The sequence below is a fragment of the Capra hircus genome, chromosome 27 (assembly GCF_001704415.2).
Source record: "Capra hircus breed San Clemente chromosome 27, ASM170441v1, whole genome shotgun sequence".
Lineage (NCBI taxonomy): Eukaryota > Metazoa > Chordata > Mammalia > Artiodactyla > Bovidae > Capra > Capra hircus.
This window is the reverse complement of record NC_030834.1, coordinates 20,646,370-20,664,448: the sequence shown is the minus strand read 5'-3', so window position 1 is coordinate 20,664,448 and position 18,079 is coordinate 20,646,370. Positions and strand designations below refer to the sequence as shown.

General features: G+C 47.7%; 1 protein-coding gene across 4 annotated transcripts in view; it reads right to left on the bottom strand.

Moving 5' to 3' along the window:
• Positions 1 to 15,759, bottom strand: part of MFHAS1 (malignant fibrous histiocytoma amplified sequence 1) — a 109,149-nt gene extending 93,390 nt beyond the window's left edge. For all 4 annotated transcript variants that reach the window (XR_001917366.1, XM_018041952.1, XM_018041953.1 and 1 more), the window contains exon 1: positions 12,654 to 15,759. Coding sequence is in view for 3 of the 4 variants with exons in the window: in XM_018041952.1 (XP_017897441.1) it covers positions 12,654 to 15,651 (2,998 nt within the window). In the remaining variant the exon portion in view is untranslated. The remainder of the gene's footprint in view (positions 1 to 12,653) is intronic.

Genomic DNA, 18,079 nt, shown 5'->3' with positions numbered 1-18,079 from the left:
GAATTAGTACCAAAGCCTAAGCTTGTCTTGTCAGTTCTTCACAAATTTGTTTGTCTAAAAAATATATAAACAGCCAGCTTTGGTTACCTCTTAGATTCCATAAGATCTCTGTCCTTACAAAATTTTGTTTTTTTCCTATTAATCTGCCATGTGTCAATTTAACTATTAGACCAGTTAAAGCAACCAAGATGGGTAGAGGGAAATGTTCCCCTTCCTGACAGTTTGATAGACAAAAGGTTACCATCCTTCATATATAAAGAGTTAATATAAACTGAACTCTGTAATTATAAAAAAATCACTGTGATTTTTAAAAAAATATAAATTATCAATAAGATGATCCCAAAAGGCATGATCAGACAATCCACAGAGAAAGCAACACAATAGACAAGATTCATTTGAGAAAATGAGCATGTTCCCTAATTAAAAATCTGATTATCAGTGATATATTGCCTCCCATTCGTTGTTAGTGTATTTTTAAGATGATGCCCAATGCTGAGGAAATGCAGTGAAATCAATCTAGCATCCCATGCAGGCAGCACAGTATTTCCCAAATGAAAAGCAACATAAGCATGTATCGAACACTAGACATTCTTTGCCTTTGACTCATTGAGTTTGCTTCTAGAATTACTGCCCAAATAAGAGCCTTTATAAAGAAGTACAGTCATCACAGAATTACTCATAACAACAAAACTTGAAACTACTCAAGTGTTTAATGGTTGAATAAACAAAGGTAAAAATCTCCTTGATGTACTATTATGCAAGCATTTATAATTACCATGTAGCTACTAATAATATGAAACCATACTCATGGTAGCTTAGGTTAAGAAAATTGTTATTTACACAATATGATTATCACTATTATCACTAGACATTTTAATGGGCTTCACTGGTGGCTCAGATGGTAAAGAATCTGCCTGCAATGTGGGAGACCTGGGTTCAATCCCTGGGCTGGGAAGATCCCCTGGAGGAGGGCATGGCAAATCACTCCAGTATTCTTGCCTGGAGAATCTCCATGGACAGAGGAGCCTGGCGGGTGACAGTCCATGAGGTCGCGTAGAGTTGGACATGACTGGGCGACTAAGCACAGCACAGACATTTTAATAAACCTAAACTTAAAGGGAAAAAGTTGAAAAGGAATAGAGCAAAATGTGTAATTATGTTATATACCAACATGACTGTATTTTTTCCTCTTCACTCCTGAAGATTGTAAATATTTTAATATTAAGAAAAATGCATTTTGAAATGAGCATGAATATAAATCACACTGTACTATGCTCCTATGAAAAAGAGGAGCTTTATCCATAAGCTGATCTGATTTCCAAATAGATCTTTAGGATTTCCAAGTAGATCTTTCTGGAATATTGGTAGAAACAGCAGAAGCTAATACCTATGGGATTCCTGCCACAAGTCAAGTGTCACTCAAAGCATTTGACTTGTATTAACTCAATCTGCACAGTCAGCCTATGAGACAGAAACTATTGACATCCAAATCACACAGCTATCAAGTGGTGGACCAAGGATTTGAACCCAGCAGAATCTCAAGAGTCCTTGCAAATAACTGACATAATACGTTCATTTTAAAACACAACACAAAATTCCAAGGGTTTCAAGTCAAGATATTAAGAAAATAAAAACAAAATTAAAAGTTCTTTAACATCTTGCACTTCCTAGGATTTCAATTAAAATGTAACTAAGTATATTTTGATAAATTGAGAGGCACAGGGAGACACACTCCAATGGGGATATGAAGAAAGGTACCAAAAAATGCCATCACAGAGTGATAAGTGAAATCCGAACAAATGAAGGGCATAAAATATGCTACTCCATCAGTGCAACATTATTTTTAAAAATGATATTTTCAGTCAGTCTGCAGTGCCACAAGAAAGCCTGAAATAAAGACAGGAAACAGTCCACAATAAAATGTTAATTGTGTTACAGCCAAATTTGCCTTTATCGCAAAATCTGTTATGGTAAGATTTCAAGTCAGGAAAATCAATGTTCTGGATACATTCCTAGGGATCACAGAGGCATGCGGCCATCTGGCTGGGGGAACATCCAACGTCTGTGTTTTCTCTGGACTCAGGCACGGAGAAAGGGGCCAAGGGCACGCTTAACTGGGGATCACACAGGACAGGTGCTCTATCCGCCCGACAGTGACTGTGAGTCTGAGCAAATCATCTGAAACCACCCTTAGGTCCTCTGAGCCATAAATCCCCTCCATGGTCTCAATAGAGCCCTGTCTGATGGACAAGGAATCAGCTAGGGCTGCTGCTGCTAAGTCGCTTCAGTCGTGTCCAACTCTGTGCAACCCCATAGATGGCAGCCCACCAGGCTCCCCTGTCCCTGGGATTCTCCAGGCAAGTACACTGGAGTGGGTTGCCATTTCCTTCTCCAATGCATGAAAGTGAAAAGTAAAAGTGAAGTCACTCAGTCATGTCCAACTCTTCGCAACCCCATGGACTGCAGCCCACCAGGCTCCTTCGTCCATGGGATTTTCTAGGCAAGAGTACTGGAGTGGGGTGCCATTGCCTTCTCCATGAGCTAGGATAGTGCTCCCAAAACCCTAGTTCCTGGGCCAGCAGTGGCCACTGGCAAACTCTGACCAGGCCATAAATGAAACTTAAAAACAAGAAGCCTCTTCTTTATGACAACTGCTAACTGCTTTTGGGCACACACACCCACCCCAAGGCATTGCCTGCTAATCTATCTGAATGCCCTCCACCTTTTTAAGAGCCTTTCTAATTTAAAATACCCTTTCCCACTTCTCCATGGCTGACTGAGATGGGAAATCTTGCACTGAGCTGCAGTGCAGCCCTTTTAGGAACCCCTCTGAGACCTCACCTGTTCCCAGCACCTGACCGTGACCTCTGCTGACCTCTAGGCAGCAGGTCTATGCCTTATCGGACCCCGTATGTCCAACACTGAGACTGTGGCCAGCATGCAGTAACACAGAATGGACGTTTAGGAAAGAGGAGGACAGAGGTGAGTCTGTGGGTCCTGAGGGGCAGTGAGTAATCCAACCTCGAGGAGCAGGGCGGGACAGTGGGTTGAAGCAGAGGTCGAGGCTGAAATCCCAGGGTGTGCTAATTCTAGGAAACCCAACCCTGTGAACCTCAATTTCTCCCCCTGAAAGTCAGGACAATGATAATACCAACCCTCTAGAGCTGCTGGAAAAATTCAATGACATCACCCATAAGAAGAACTTCACATTGTCTCTAGAACATAAGAAGAACTCAAGAGTGTTACTGACTCTCATATTTTCTCCCAACTCTGTATCCCCAGAGTGACTGATGTGAGGATTAATATAACAACCTCTATGGCATGAAAAAATAAGAATCCCCTGGAAACAACAACAAAGTGAGGAGCCAAACAACTGTACCTGAGAGAAATATTATTTTTTTATGTTCCTTCCCCATTAGGTTTTTTAAACTTGCTTGTTTCAAAAAAAAAAAAAATAGGAAGGAAAGAAAAGAATGGGAGGCTTGTTCTGCTACCCTCGAGTTCACTGCTACTGTAACACGGTACTAATACAATGTCAAGATCACATGCTTCATTTCGGAAGTGGAGAGGATCTAGGAATGTTAATTCTTTAAATTCTGTCAACATTTAATAGCCTAAGAGCAGAAAACCACCCCAACAAAGCATTCCTTAACAAAGACATCTCTAAGCAGCGGCCATATATTTTTAACATGACAGTATCCAATTTAATTTACACTGTCTTTGGAGGCGGTGTTCATGCAGTCTTTGGGGTTCAGAAATCACTGCAGATGTCAATGTGTCTCAGAACAGATGCAAATCCACAAATGTCTCTGAGAAATGTAAAAGATTCCTGAAGAGGAGGCATTTTTCCCTCCTCAAAAAAAGCTGATTCATTTTGGAAGTTTTGAGAAATCCTCAGATACAATGCCTTTTCGTTTTTCAGCATCCTCTCAAGATCTGTCTGAGATTTCTTGCAAACAAGTGACCTAAACCATAAACAACTGCAAAGAATGACTATGTCAAGCAAATTCAAAATTATACCCAAGTTTTCCTCCATATGACATTGCCTTCTAGAAAATAAAAAAAACCAGTGTTGTTTAGTCATTCCTCGAACATGCAATGAAATTTCTTCATATATGATCAGATTCCACATGTACAAAAGTCAACAATTACACTAACTGAAATCCCATCTTGATTCTTCATGACTAAGGCCAGGTATTTTTTTATTCTCCTAAAAATCCTAATTTGGCACAGACATCCATATACAGCAGATACTCAACAGTGATTGATGCCAGCATCCAGCTCACAAATTTATGATACACTTGCCTGTCTTTGGTAACGACCTAATTTTGAATTAATGCAATCCCCATCCCCTTAACCCTCATATATGCCTACAGCCTTGCCAATTCTGCCAGAGCTCTACTCAAAATCTATGTGGGGGAAAATCACCGTCCAGAAGACAGTAATTACATGGTACTTATGTGTGCTTCTCTCCTACATGTTCTTGTGTGTCAGTCCCCCGTTAAATCACACATGCACAAAACAGACCAGAAGGCTTCTCTAGCATCAACCCTAAGGAAGCGGATTCTCAAGGCAGCCGTGTTAAAAGATGTCCATCAGTATGGCATCTCAAGGCCCAGTTTAAGAATCCCTTCTCAAGTCATGCCTTAGAAAGACAGTTGCCACAAAGGGCCTGGCAAAAGAATCCAACCACTTACCTCAGGCAGGAAGTTACCTACCTCACCGGCTCCTTCCTTCCAGAAACACCTGCCTTACGGTTGTGGCTACAAGGCACTGTGAATGCACTAAATACTAGGAACTGTTCACTCAAAAACAGTTTATCATTTCAAACGGTATAGGTGCTCTTATTTGCAAAACAGAAATAGAGACACAGATATAGGAAACGAACATAGGGACACCAAGGGGGGGAAGGGGGGTGGGGTGGGGTGGCATGATTTGGGATTGACATATACACACTATTGATACTGTGCATGAAATAGATAACTAATGAGAACCTAGCACAGGGAACTCTACTCAGCTCTGTGGTGACCTAAACGAGAAAGAAATCCAAAAAAGACGGAATATATGTATACGTATAGCTGACTCACTTTGCTGTACAGCAGAAACTAACACATTTAAAGCAACTATACTCCAATAAAAATTAATTTAAAAAATAAAATGGAATATAAGCTATTAAAAAATTGTTCATTTCAAGCCTCCTTCTAGATGCAAACGGGCACTGTTGTTCATGGTGTCCAGATATTATTGATGTGGCCACGCTGAGACATAAGTTTTGCTGTCATCACAGTAATTTTATTGCAGAGGTGACAGGGAGACCTCTGACCTGTTTTGCTAGGCTCATGAGTGAACGCTGGATGGAACAAAACTTTTCAGTATTAGAAAAGATGAAGGAACAATCTACTTTAGATCATTTGCCAAAATAGCAAGGTACTTCCTACAACTTCCAGGGCCCTAAAGTAAATTGCATAAAGAAACTGGACCCCCAAGATTACAGATGGAGAATTTTGGAAGCAATTCCATGTTCAAGTGGAGATCAAAGAAGCCCAACTCAAAAGAAGTGTGGACGGACTAAAATGGTAACTGTTATCTTAGCAAAAGCTCTCTTTAAAAGGGTTATCTTGAAGATGATGACCCATACATTGAGGAACCAAGGTGATGGGCGGTAGAAGGAATCATAACATATGAATTCTTTAAATACTTTGAATATTCTTTAAAAGTATTTAAACACTTTAAATACTTTTGCTGGGGTTACTCATGATATTTAAAAAAAAAACTATATTCTTTTAAAAAATGGTTAATATCACGTATGTGAACTTCACCTCAATAAAAAGGAGATGAAGGAAGAGCAGCAGGACTGGACCCAAAAAAGCAGAAAGACAGGCATGACACAGAGAACCCTCAAAGAGCAGCCTTGACACAACTTAATACAACTTCCTTTCTCCTTCTCGACCTTCTCCCACCCACCCTTGTACGCAGATTTGCAAAAGCAAAGGAAACAGCTGGTACGGGCCTGGGTGCCTAGGACTGCCAGTCCAGAGCAGGAAGTTCCTTCCTGAGGCGGTAAACCAGGCTCCAGGCTTGCAAAGTGAAAGTGAAGTTGCTCAGTCGTGTCCAACTCTTTGCAACCCCGTGGACTGTAGCCCACCAGGCTCCTCTGTCCATGGGATTCTTCAGGCAAGAATACTAGAGTGGGTTGCCATTTCCTTCTCCAGGGGATCTTCCTGACCCAGGGATCGAACCCAGGTCTCCCACATTGCAGGCAGACGCTTTAACCTCTGAGCCACCAGGCAAACCTCTGCAGGATCTCACCAGGACCTGAGGGCCTCTCGCCTGCTCCTGTGCTCCCCGCTCTGCCTTTCTTTCTCCTTCTGTATTCTCTACTTTTTTGTAAACAGACAGCTAAAGAGAGAGAAGTTTGCGGATGGCTTTTCACTAATTTACCCTTGGAGAAACAAGGCATCATTATTTGCATCTAAGAGATTAGGTTAAGGAAGGACAGACAAGAAAATGTTTTCTTGCATTCAGAGCCAAATATAAAAATAACTTTAAAAGTTTTCTCCTCCCTTTCCACAAATAAGTCAGCCCTGTTGGCAATGGTGTCTGGGAGTCGTTACCATAGCCTGTAGCATGTGGGAACCAGAGCTGCCTTTGTTACAGCCAGCAACTCTTCCATGGTCTCCTCTGAACTTAAACCAGCAAGAACGCTGGAAGGAGCTTCTGGAAATCAACAGCACTCCGAAGAAGGCAAAACAGCGGGTAGCCACCACGGCAAACCCCTTCTTTCCTGCATCACCACCATCACACCTTCATTCTCCTTACATTTATACTTTCCCACATCTACAGGACAATGTCAAGGGAGGGTCAGGGGCTAGTTAGAAAGGAAGAGCTATGATATTGGAGGGAGGGAAGCACCTATTGCCTCAAAGAGAGTGACTCCAAGATCAGGTGGTAGAAACTTTCTGAGGCCAACGTCCACGCTTCTGTCACTTTTGCATCCTCACAAGCTGCCCCTTGACTGCTCTTCCACCATCTCTGTAAGGATCAGGAGGATGGACACAGAGGGCAAGGACTGATGTGCCAGAAAAATCCCATGGGAAAACTATACTCACTTCTGCAAGTACACACTTTGAGAACAAGAACATCACAAGCAACCTACAAAAAGCACTTGGCCGAGGAACCAATTAAGAAACAATAGAATTTCTTGAGTTTTTGAAAAATAACCAATCTGCTTTGAGTCCCTTCTACCTGCTCATCCCCATGCCAGGCACCACCTGGGGAGCAGTGTGCCATCACACGAACTATCAGAAAAGTGAGGGTATAACCACAGAGCAAACTGCCATGCTGTACACAGAGAGGGCCTTGACGGCTTGACAAAACATGTCATCCAGTCATAGAGAATGAATATATGGATATCAAGGGGGAAAGATGGGGAGAAAGGACCTGGGAGACTGGGATGGACATATATACACTATGACACTGTGTATAAAATAGGTAACTGATGAGAACCTACACTATAGCCCAGGGAACTCTACTTAACATACTGTGGTGACCCAAATGGGAAAGAAATCCTAATGGGAGGGATATATGTATATGTACAGTTGATTCACTTTGTTGTACAGCAGAAATATAACATTTTAAAGCAATACACTTCAGTAAAAAGTAATTTAAAAAAATAAGACAGGTCATCATATATATTTGGAGGCTATCTGAGATGCCTGTCAATCACTCTCGGTTCCCAAGGCCATAAGGACTTGAGGCATAAGCCAGATGGGAGGGTCAGCTTCATGAGTGCTGGAGCAGGACTGGAGAAGGCAGCCAAAACGGAGTCTCCCAGCCCTCCCCTCTGAAGTGAAGGCAGCCAGCTCGAGAGGACGGGAAAACCGACAGCAACCCGGCACTGGTTTTGCAATCAGAGCAGCTGAGCCAGGGGGAACAAAGTCCTGGCTGAGCCTGCACCCAGCAGAGCCTGAAACACAAACCACCCTCCTCTCCAGCCCTGGGCTCAGGCGGGCCATGGCTGAAGCAGACAAGAGAGGGCAAGAGATGAGGCCAGCACAGGCCCCCTGCTTAAAAATAAAAAACCCTCCCTGATGGATGGATGGTCAGATCCTTAACTAAACCTTCCATGGAGAGAAGCAAGTTAGCAGGTGAAGAAATCAACCAGAAATGCTCACTCCAATATCAGCAACCACCCTCCCCCCACCCCCACCCTCACATTCCCTACCCCCAGTACATGGAGCAGAAGCCCCTCACTTCCTCCAGATGCTGGAAAACAACTACTTTCCCAGACAGTCTCTCTCCTGATGCTCACAACGACCCTGTTAAGTAGACCCTATACATTTTCTAGGTGTCCAGATAAAGTGAATGAGTGAGAACTAAAATAGGTGAGGTTTGGGACATGTACCCACTGCTGTATTTAAAATGGATAACCAGCCAGGACCTAGCATAGAGCAAGGGAACTCTGCTCAATGTGATGTGGCAGCCTGGAAGGGAGGGGAGTTTGGGGGAGAATGGATACATGTATATGTATGGCTGAGTCCCTTTGCTGTTCACCTGAAACGATCACAACATTGTTAATTGGCTATAGCCTAATACAAAATAAGTTTAAATAAAACAGGTTGGATTTCCTGGGGAATAAGATGAACAGGTGGTAGAGGATGCACAAAACATCTGTTAACAAATTAAAAAATACTTTCTCTAGGCAATTCTAAACTGCTTGTGCAGAGATGGACTTGAGAGTTGATCCTAGAGTTTGAAGGAGAGGCCTCGAATATTTAAAATAATTTGAACACTCCAATGGCCTTTCAAGTCTTTGAACTCTGTTACTCGAGGAGTTTCTTTCTTCCACTGCAAGATGAAGAGTTTGATTTTTATGTGAAACAAAGTCCAAGAGAGTTCAAAGAGGACTCACCACAAAAATAAAAGCCAAGCGGCATCAGTATTAATAATGCCAAACTAAAGAGATATTTAATAACCTTTGTAAAATTAAAAACAATGACTAATTCAATCCAAGCAACTAGGTCATGCTCAAATTCCAGTAAATCTAAAAGTGAGATAGAATAAGGCAAGAATTTTGCTTTGCTTCAGTAGTCAAAGTGAAGGGCCCATTCAAGGGCAAGGCTGGAAATACAGTCACAATGAGAACACCAGAGTGACAAGTGTGGGGCTGGGGAGGGGCGCTGGGACACAGGACAAAGGGAAATGACCACAAGAGTACCACCTGGGAATCTGACAGAGCATCTGAGTATCAAAGGGAAAAAAAACTTCTCATAAAGACCAGTCATCTAGCAGACAGCTCAGAGGTTCTTACAGAAGCTGCAGAGCCTCTGGTGTGTTTCCTGCTTGGAGAAAACCAGTGAATAAGCTAACCAAAGAGATATTAGGACCTCCACAAACAGCCACAGAACAAGGCAAAACTGAGGGCTTCCGAGAGGTACAGAGTGTGTAAGAAATTAAACAGGGACAAAAGGCACTTGACTAGGGAGAGGCAGCAAGGTACTGAGCCACCAAGCGAATCAAAGGGATCAAATATATAAACGATCATCTACCAGTTCTCTGCCTACCACTTTGGGTGGCTTTCCAATTATTAAGAACGGCCTTGAATAATTAGGAGAGTAGGATACGTCAGGCAAAATCATACGTGGCCCAAGTTCAACTCACCAAGACACATTCTTCCAATTGCAAAACACACAGCATGCTTTCAAACACTGAAGTGGATAGCAAAGCACTAGAATCTCACATAGGTAAATATCCCACAAGAAGCAGCGTACTCTAGGCCAAGAACATTCTACCGAGTTCCCTTGTTAAAGAGGCTGTCAAGGCTGGCAGTCAAGTCAGTATCTGCAGAAGGCAGGTAAGGACTCACACCTGACACGCAGGCTGCACCCTGGGCCTCCTTTCAGTTTGCAAAAGCCTCTCGTCACTCAACCATGTATTTCCAATGAAACCAACAGGTGATTTCTCTGACAACATGATTAGATCTTTTTTACAAGAACTTTTAAAAACAAGCGGCCAGGGGACTAAGGACTTTCCAGAATACTGCCATTTCTTTTGTAAATCAAAATAAGAAAAGAGAAATCTAGCATTATACTTCCCAAGGCCAACTACCTTAGCTCAGCTCAGGCCAGGAAATTCAGTGTCCTATGGACTGAGGCAGAGCAAAAATGGGCTTTTCACACACGAGAAAGAAAAGGCAAGATAATAATGCAACTTTGTTTCTTCTTCATAATATCAAAGGAAACACTGATTAATTTCCTATTTAATCTTAAAGTCTTGAAGTTGAAAAAACTAAAGAGCCAGTGTTTCTTTCACCATTGTATATAAAATTGTTAGTTTACAAGAGAACTTGACACTTCAATAAAATGTAAAACTAAGTAACCAACTTTTTTAACATCTCTAAAAGCCAAATGACTTCTTAAAGAGAGGAAAGGCTACCGAGAGCTTTCAAAGGTTTCTGCTGAGCTACAATATATTTTAATAAACTAGGGACTCGAGAATATTCTTAAATGTATACATGCCTTCATTAACTGAACACCCAACGTTAGAATTGTTCTTATATCACCTTCCAGCTTTTTATTATTTTAGCTCTTCTAAATCTTTCAGAATTGTGACAAATACTAACAAATGATGGCTATCACAGAAAACTATAAAAGAAGAAAATGCTCTTTCCCCTTGTTTTCTTAATGTAATAAATGTATTATAACATCCTTTCTCCACTACTCTGTACTCTCTGCTACTTTTGGAAGACATATAGTCCTAAACGAAGCAAAAAAGGTAATTTCTTTCTCTGACCATAAATAAGACAGAAATGTTCAGGCCATATAATAAAAACAGCTGATGATTTACTCCTACTCAGTATTTAAGACGTTCTGACAATTTTCAACTATTTAATTGCTTTTTATGTTGAATCCTCTTTTCCCTACAGATGGATTGTAAACCAGGTGAACCTCCTTTGAAAGACAAAAAGGCAAAACAACAATAGGAGAATGGGGGGGAGGCGGGGGGAGGGCGTCCTTGAGCTTGTTTGTGGACTTAAAAAATGAAGAGCTGAGGTTAGAAAAAAAATTCAGCCTCATTGTTTACTCTTTAAAGTTCTTGGAATTCCTCTACACAGATCCTTACTTGTTCGATAATTTCTGTCTTTCCCTTTGTTGTTAATAACATCAGTTTTATTAATGTTCCATCTTTGCATTAAGAACTGCCTTTAAGTAGCTCTTTCAATAATCTCTGTGAATATGTAACCCTCAACCTCTTTCTTCAATTTAGTGACACGATAAAGAAGTATTTTGCTTTCATGCATAAAAGACAATGGCAAACGTAAAACTGAAGAGGCTACCAAGTCACGAAACTGATGAGACACTAGATAATACAGAGAATGGAGGCTCAACTGACTGGTAACTGGATATGGTAGCTTTTTTCAAGCTGAAGAATTACACTCAGCCTAGATCTAGGGCAACAGGGAAACGTTACCTTCGGAAATACTGGTGTCCAGTTCCTTCCCGATACTATCATAAGCAGCATTCAGACTAGAACAAAGATGACAGCAGCATGCAGTCTTCCCTTTCATCACTGCCTCCATGTACTCCGGGGTGGGGGACCGAGGGGAGACACTGGCAATGATGCTATCATTGGGTTTGTCCTTAGGACACTTAGAATGCTGTTAACCAAGCCAGCACCACAAAAATCAGAGCTGTTTAGAGAAGAATTCCAAATAAATGGACCCATTCCCAGACACTTAGTATACCAATTAACCAGGCTCAAAAAATCCCCCTAGTTTTGGAATTCTTCCACTCACCTAAAACATTAGGGGAAAAAGAAAAAAGTCTTCTGGAAAACACTCCCCAAAGAGAGGGGGAAAAAACCCCCAAAACTTGTCAGTTGTTTTTTTTTTCCTTGTCAGTTTCTTATCCATTCCATTTCTTACAAAGCACTTCCATAAAGCTCCACTCTCTAACACTTAACCAAAACCAGGCTTCAAGATGTTGGTAAAGCGCAAAATTACCAGGAAATACTCCCAAAACTCCCCTTAGAGATTTCAGTAATCTCTCTTTCATGCCCCAGAGTGTACTGGGTGAAACAGAGATCCCAGAATTGAGTCACGCCTTACAGACTGAAATTTTTGTCTTTACTAATCATCATTCACCCGGATTACAAAACATTCTTCTCCGGAGTATCTTAAGAAAAAGGTGCAATAATTTCTACATTATGGTCACAGTCTGAACTTAAACAAAAGAATATGATGACAGATATTTCAAATTTGGAGCACCCCTTGGATATGGGTCTAACAAGCATTATAGCCCATGACTCAACATCAGACACCACCCATCTTCTGTGCAACCATTTGAAATTTCCTTCCAGGAAAGGCGGGCTGAACTGGGAAGACAGAAAAGGACATCCAAAATGTTTGGACCAGAACCCACTTCAGAAGTCTGAGTCTTTCTACTAGAAGAGTAGAATCCTAGGGACTGCATTTCATATTGTTCACATACTGACTGCCTCTTGCTGGTCCCCCAGTCCCCCTCTATTTACCTTGAAAAGCTTTGCTGGGAAGCAGGTGAGATTAAGCAAACAGTCTGACACAGGTGAAACAAACATCCTCCCCAAATGCATCTTAAGACACCCTGCAGAAGAACCAGGTCCCTCTGCCCTCCTACCTGGGAAAGCGTGTGGATTGGGCGACCCTCTCTTAAGGCACTTAGAACAGAGAATGTGCACGGTGTAGTGCAGTCCAGGCCATTCCTGAAGTAGGACATTCAGTTCCTCTACCAAGGGGGTTATGGCTTGCCATGCCGTCCATATGTTCGGTAACGATGCGTGGCTGGCAATGGACAGGGTGTCCGGCTGCAGGACCCCCTTGGCAGGTCTGTAGCTCACCACCACCGGGACTTTCCCCCTGTAGGCGAAGATCTGAAGTTTGCCATCCGACCTGTGCACCACGTGGTTGTTGATCTGGACGCTGTAGCGGGCAAACAAGCCGGGTGGAAAGGTGAAGGGAAAACTGTATTCAATCTGCAGCTGCTCAGCCACAAAGGACTGCCCGGCCAGGTTGGTCCCGTTAATCCAGGCTTCCGCGTGCGGCACCTCGTTTTGCACGTAGCAGGGGAACTTGTACCAGGCCGTGGACCCATTCAGGGGCTTGCCCTTGGCTTTGTTGAGGCAGTAACAGAGTCCCATTTTCTCCAGCAGCTCCAGCAGCAGTTGCAGGTCCTGCTGAGCTTGGACATGAGGCTTCAGCAGCAACCGGATGACGTGGGCTGGCAGGAGCCCATGCAGCAGAAAGCCCTCCACGTAGTGATGTAGCTGGGTGGCCCGAAGCGTGTCCTGGCTCGGGGCGGGCGGCGCCATCAGCGGGGAGCTTTCGGCCCGGCCCTCGGCCTCGGCCTCGCCGCTGGTCCCCAGGAGCAGCTTGTGCAGTAGCAAGGAAGGGTCCCTCTGGAAGAAGACGTTGAGGATGTCGATGAGGCGGGAGAGGTTGTGGAAGACGTGCTCCTTGAGGGCCGGGCTGTCCTCGAAGTACAGCAGCTTGCCGCTCTCGTGCAGGTAGGAGAGGGCGCTCTGCAGCCGGTCCTCGGTCAGCCCGGCCTGCAACCCCAGGCGAGCTGAGTCCCACCAGCTGAGCCAGAGCCGCTGCGCCTGCGGGGGCTGGAAGTGCAGCTCCTCCAGCACCTGCCAGGACCGCGGCAGCACGCGGTGTAAGTTGGGGAAGATTTCGCGGTGCTCGGCCACCGAGAGCAGTTTGTCGCGCAGGCGCTGTAACTGGCGCGGGTCCCGGCAGCTGACGGGCAGCACTGGCGAGAGGATCTGCAGCCGGTGGTTGAGCAGGTACTGGAAGTGGGCCTTGCGCCGCCGAAGGTTCTTGTCCGACACCCCGTAGTAGGCGGCGTGAGGGCTGGCGGAGCGGAGCTCGAAGTCCCGGGCCAGCGCCTCGTCCACCACCTGGGCCAGACGGCTCAGCCCCTCGGCGTCGTGCTTCTCCTGCAGGGCGATCTGGCGGTGGATGTCCAGACACTTCTCCTCCAGCTCCTGCTCCCCGCACAGGTCGGCATGGGTGCCCACGATGCACACCACGGCGTGGGGCACCCGGGCCCCCACCCGATGCAAGAAAGAGCCCACGGTGGTGGGAAAGCGGAGCGGCTCATAGGTGGCCAAGTTCACCACCAGCACGTACAGGGCCCCCGGGGAGAGGAAGAAGGGCTGTATCACCTCGTAGCGTTCGTCCCCGGCTAGGTCATACACGATGAACCGCAGGCCCCGGGACGCATCCGCCGTCCAGCTGGTCACCTCGATGCCCTTGCTCCCAGGCGGAGGTGAAGGCGGGTAGGTCTTCTCCTGGCCCCCTCCCCCCAGCTTCCCCTCCACTCTGTCCTCAGTGAGGCAGTGCCGGAGAAGGGTCTTTCCTGCCGCCTTCTGACCCATCAGAAGCAGCTTGAGGCGCGGCTGGACCGCCGGCTGGGAGTGAGCCAGCTCCTTCTGGTAGGCGGCGATGTACGGGATCCCCTTCATACAGACCTCGTAGGGGGGCTGGATCAGAGGGTTGTCCTTGATCTTCCACAGGCCCACGCGGGAGAGTTGGCCAAAGTTGTCTGGCAGCACAGCGATCTGGTTCCCCTGCAGGACAAGCTCCTCCAGGCCGGTGAGTTCGACGATGGAGTCGGGCAGGTAGCGGATCCGGTTGTTATCCAGCCACAGGGTGAGAAGACGGCCCAGGCCCGAGATCAGGGATGGCACCGAGGTGAGCTGGTTGCGGCTAAGGTAGAGCTCCTCCAGGCCAGCCAGGGGCAGCAGGGCGGCCGGAAACTCCTCCAGGAGGTTGGAGGAGAGATTGAGCATTTTGAGTCGCTGCAGGCGGCTGAACTGGGCGGGCAGAGCCCGCAGCCCGTTGTTGTCCAGCATGAGGCTCTCCAGGCTGGCCAGCTCGCAGAAGCCGCTCGGCAGGGTGCCAAGCTCGGCCCCACTCAGCCAGAGGATCTTGAGGGCGCGCAGGGCACTGATATCCTCGGGGAGACCCCGCAGCCGGTTGCTGGACACGTCCAGCTCCTCCAGGGCCGCCAGCTGCAGCAGCTGTCGGGGAAAAGCCGTGAGCTGGTTATGGTCCACGTCGAGGGTGCGCAGGCGAGAGAGGCCGGCGAGGGAGTCGGGCAGGTGCGCCAGCCGGTTGAAGCTGACGTCCAGCTCTTCCAGGTGGACCAGCGCACCCAGCTGGGCTGGCAGGGTAGGGAGCTGGTTGTGGCTGAGGTTGAGCTTCCGCAGCTCGCGCAGGGCGCCCACCGCCTCGGCGCCCAGGACGCTCAGCCGGTTGTGGCTCACGTCCAGCTCCGTGAGGTGATGTCCCAGCTCGGCCACTGCCGGAGGTAGCTGGGCGAAGCGGTTCCGGCGCAGGACCAGGACGCGGAGGCTGCCCAGCGCCGAGCCCAGCCCGTCGGGCACCTCCTCCAGGCCGTTGTTCCCCAGGTTCAGCACCTCAATGTCCCCGATGTTGGCCGGGAGCACGAGCTGGGGGGCGTCAGGGGAGTCGAGCTGGTCGGTTCCCTGGCAGCCCCCGGCCGAGCTGAGGGTGAGCTGGCGCAGGTTGCTCCGCAGCTTCCTGGCGCGCAGGGCGGCGTCCCGCCACAGCCTCACCGTCTTCAGGTTCCCGCTGTCCGTCCCTGCCATGGCGGGGCCCCGGGCCGACACCCTCGCGCGGGAACCCGCAGCTACATTCCGCGCTGCGCCCCGGCGGGCGCCAGTCTCCGGGGCCCTTTCGCTCGCGTTTCTCCCTTCCCACCGGCCCTCGGCAGCCCGCGGCGGAGGGTCCTAGCGCAGCCAGCGGCCGGGTGCCCGCAGCTGGGGGGCGGCGGCGACGCGAGCAGCTCCGTTGGGCGCCGGGCGCACGGCGCGGGGAGAGGCGGCGGCAGGCGGGGAGCGCAGCTCGCATTCTCCGGGCTCCCGGGCCAGGGGCGCGCCGGGGCAGCAGGGCCGCCGCCCGCCCGCCGCGCCGCGGAGGATGCCTGCCGCTCCTCCTCCCGCTCCGCCCGCCTCCGGCGCCTCGGGGCCGACTGCCGCCCCGCTACCCTCGCCGCCGCGGCCCGGCGGCCCGCAGCATCGTCGCCTGCGCGAGCTCCATGAGGACGGTGGCGCCCGGCTCCGCCGCGGGCATCATGCGGGCGCAGGGCCGGGCCGCCGCCGCCGCTGCCTCCTCTCCGCTTCCCCGGGCTCGGGCGGGAGCGCGAGCCGCGTCCCCGGCACGGGGAGGGCGAGATCGGGAAGCAGCAGCGCCGCCCGGCGGAGCGGCCCCCACGTGACCGGCGGAGGCGCCGCGTGTTCCCGGCACCGCCCAGGGGGCGGTGGCCACGGACCGGCGCCGGGTGCGGGCTGGGGGCGCCTCGCCGGTGCACAGCGCTGGGAGGGAAGTACCCCGGGTGGGGCCAGTCCCCGCTGCAGATCCGGATCCCCGGGTGCTCCAGCTTGGGTTCGCCTGCGTCTGGCTCTTTGTTGGCCCTGCACCTCCAAGGGATATCTTTCTCGTTTTCCCTCGCGTGTCGGATCCCTGGCCTCCCTTACTCATCCCTCATCTCCCTTACCTCTTCCACTCATCCTACATCCACACCCTAGTAGAACTGGCCCATGCAGGGCCCTGCGATTCATTGTAGGAGGTTAAAAAGAGAGTATGACTAAACAAAAGAAGGAGAAAAGCAGGCAACCATTCATTCACTTGGTAAATATTTATTGAGGCCCTATTTTGTGCCAGATCAACAGAGACAGACTTTCTCCACTCCCCTGGGGGAGGCCCTGAGCTGGATCGCCGCTGGCCTAATTGGAGGGTGAAGCAAGGTGTGCCATGCATTGTTTTGTCCAGGGTATTCTAGTCATCCTCCCAACAGCCAAATACAGAACAAATACTGTATCTCAACTATACAGTACTCCTTATGCTGTAGGTTCAAGAAAATGAAAGCTGTTTCAAGCAAAATCTGCAGCCCAGTGCTCAACTTGAAGATTTATTTTATTTAGGTGAGGCAGTTTCTTTGAGATCACATCTATACTAAGTGCATAATATCTTCAAAATTTACCCAAACCTTGAAATCCATTAGGCCCGCGAATACCACCTCCATCACTGCCCCCAGCTTAGCTAATAATAAAGCAAATAGTTTTCAGAGATGCAAAACCAAATTTCATTGGTTAATTGCACCAGTTAACAGTCATGGCTCTCCTCTACACATGACTTTGCTGTTATCTGGAGACCCAGATTTGGTGGGTATTTAAGTAGTAATCATCTGTCTCTTCAAAGAGAGTGACTGAACATCTGGAGCTGGAAATCTGTCCCCAAGACAGTTAACAAGCCTGGGGTGGTACAGTCTGTAACTGAAGGATGCTCCCAGAGCCAGGTGGATCCCAGAGGCCCCAAGTACCTTAACAGGATGCAGGTGAGCTGTGTTCACCCTGCAGGGCTTCCTGGAAGACCAGATTGCTCAAGAATTCCTCATACCCTCCCGCCCGCCCTGGAGGAAGAAAATTCAAAATCACATAGGCTGACCCTTTTGTTCACAGAGACAGGCCCAAGTAAAGCAACCTCTCAATTGGCCAGCCATGTAAAAGGGAAAAGCCAGGTGTGCTAACTCCCCTTGTGGGGTTATTCCCCTGAGTGTATCACCTTCAAGGTATTCCTAGGGCTTCTCTGGTGGCTCAGTTGGTAAAGAATGCACCTGCAATGTGGGAGACCTGGGTTCGATCCCTGGGTTGGGAAGATCCCCTGGAGAAGGGAACAGCTACCTATTCCAGTATTTGGCCTGGAGAATTCCATGGAGTGTATAGTCCAGGGGATCTTGTAGGGTTATTCCCCTGAGTGTATCACCTTCAAGGTATTCTTAAGTCAGACCCAATTTCTCTGGGCTTTATCTCCTGGGGAAGACGAACTGGAGAAGGCATCAGCTTCCTGTCCAACTTGGGGTAAACTGAAGTGGTTTGGGTGTGTTAATAAACTTCTCCCTTTTAGAAAGCATCAGAAGATTACACTTCCATCTCAAATGTCTTTGAGAAGTCTGTTTTTCCTTTGCCAGGAGATAATATGTAATTTGCTTTATCTAATAAAGCTGGATAGAACCAG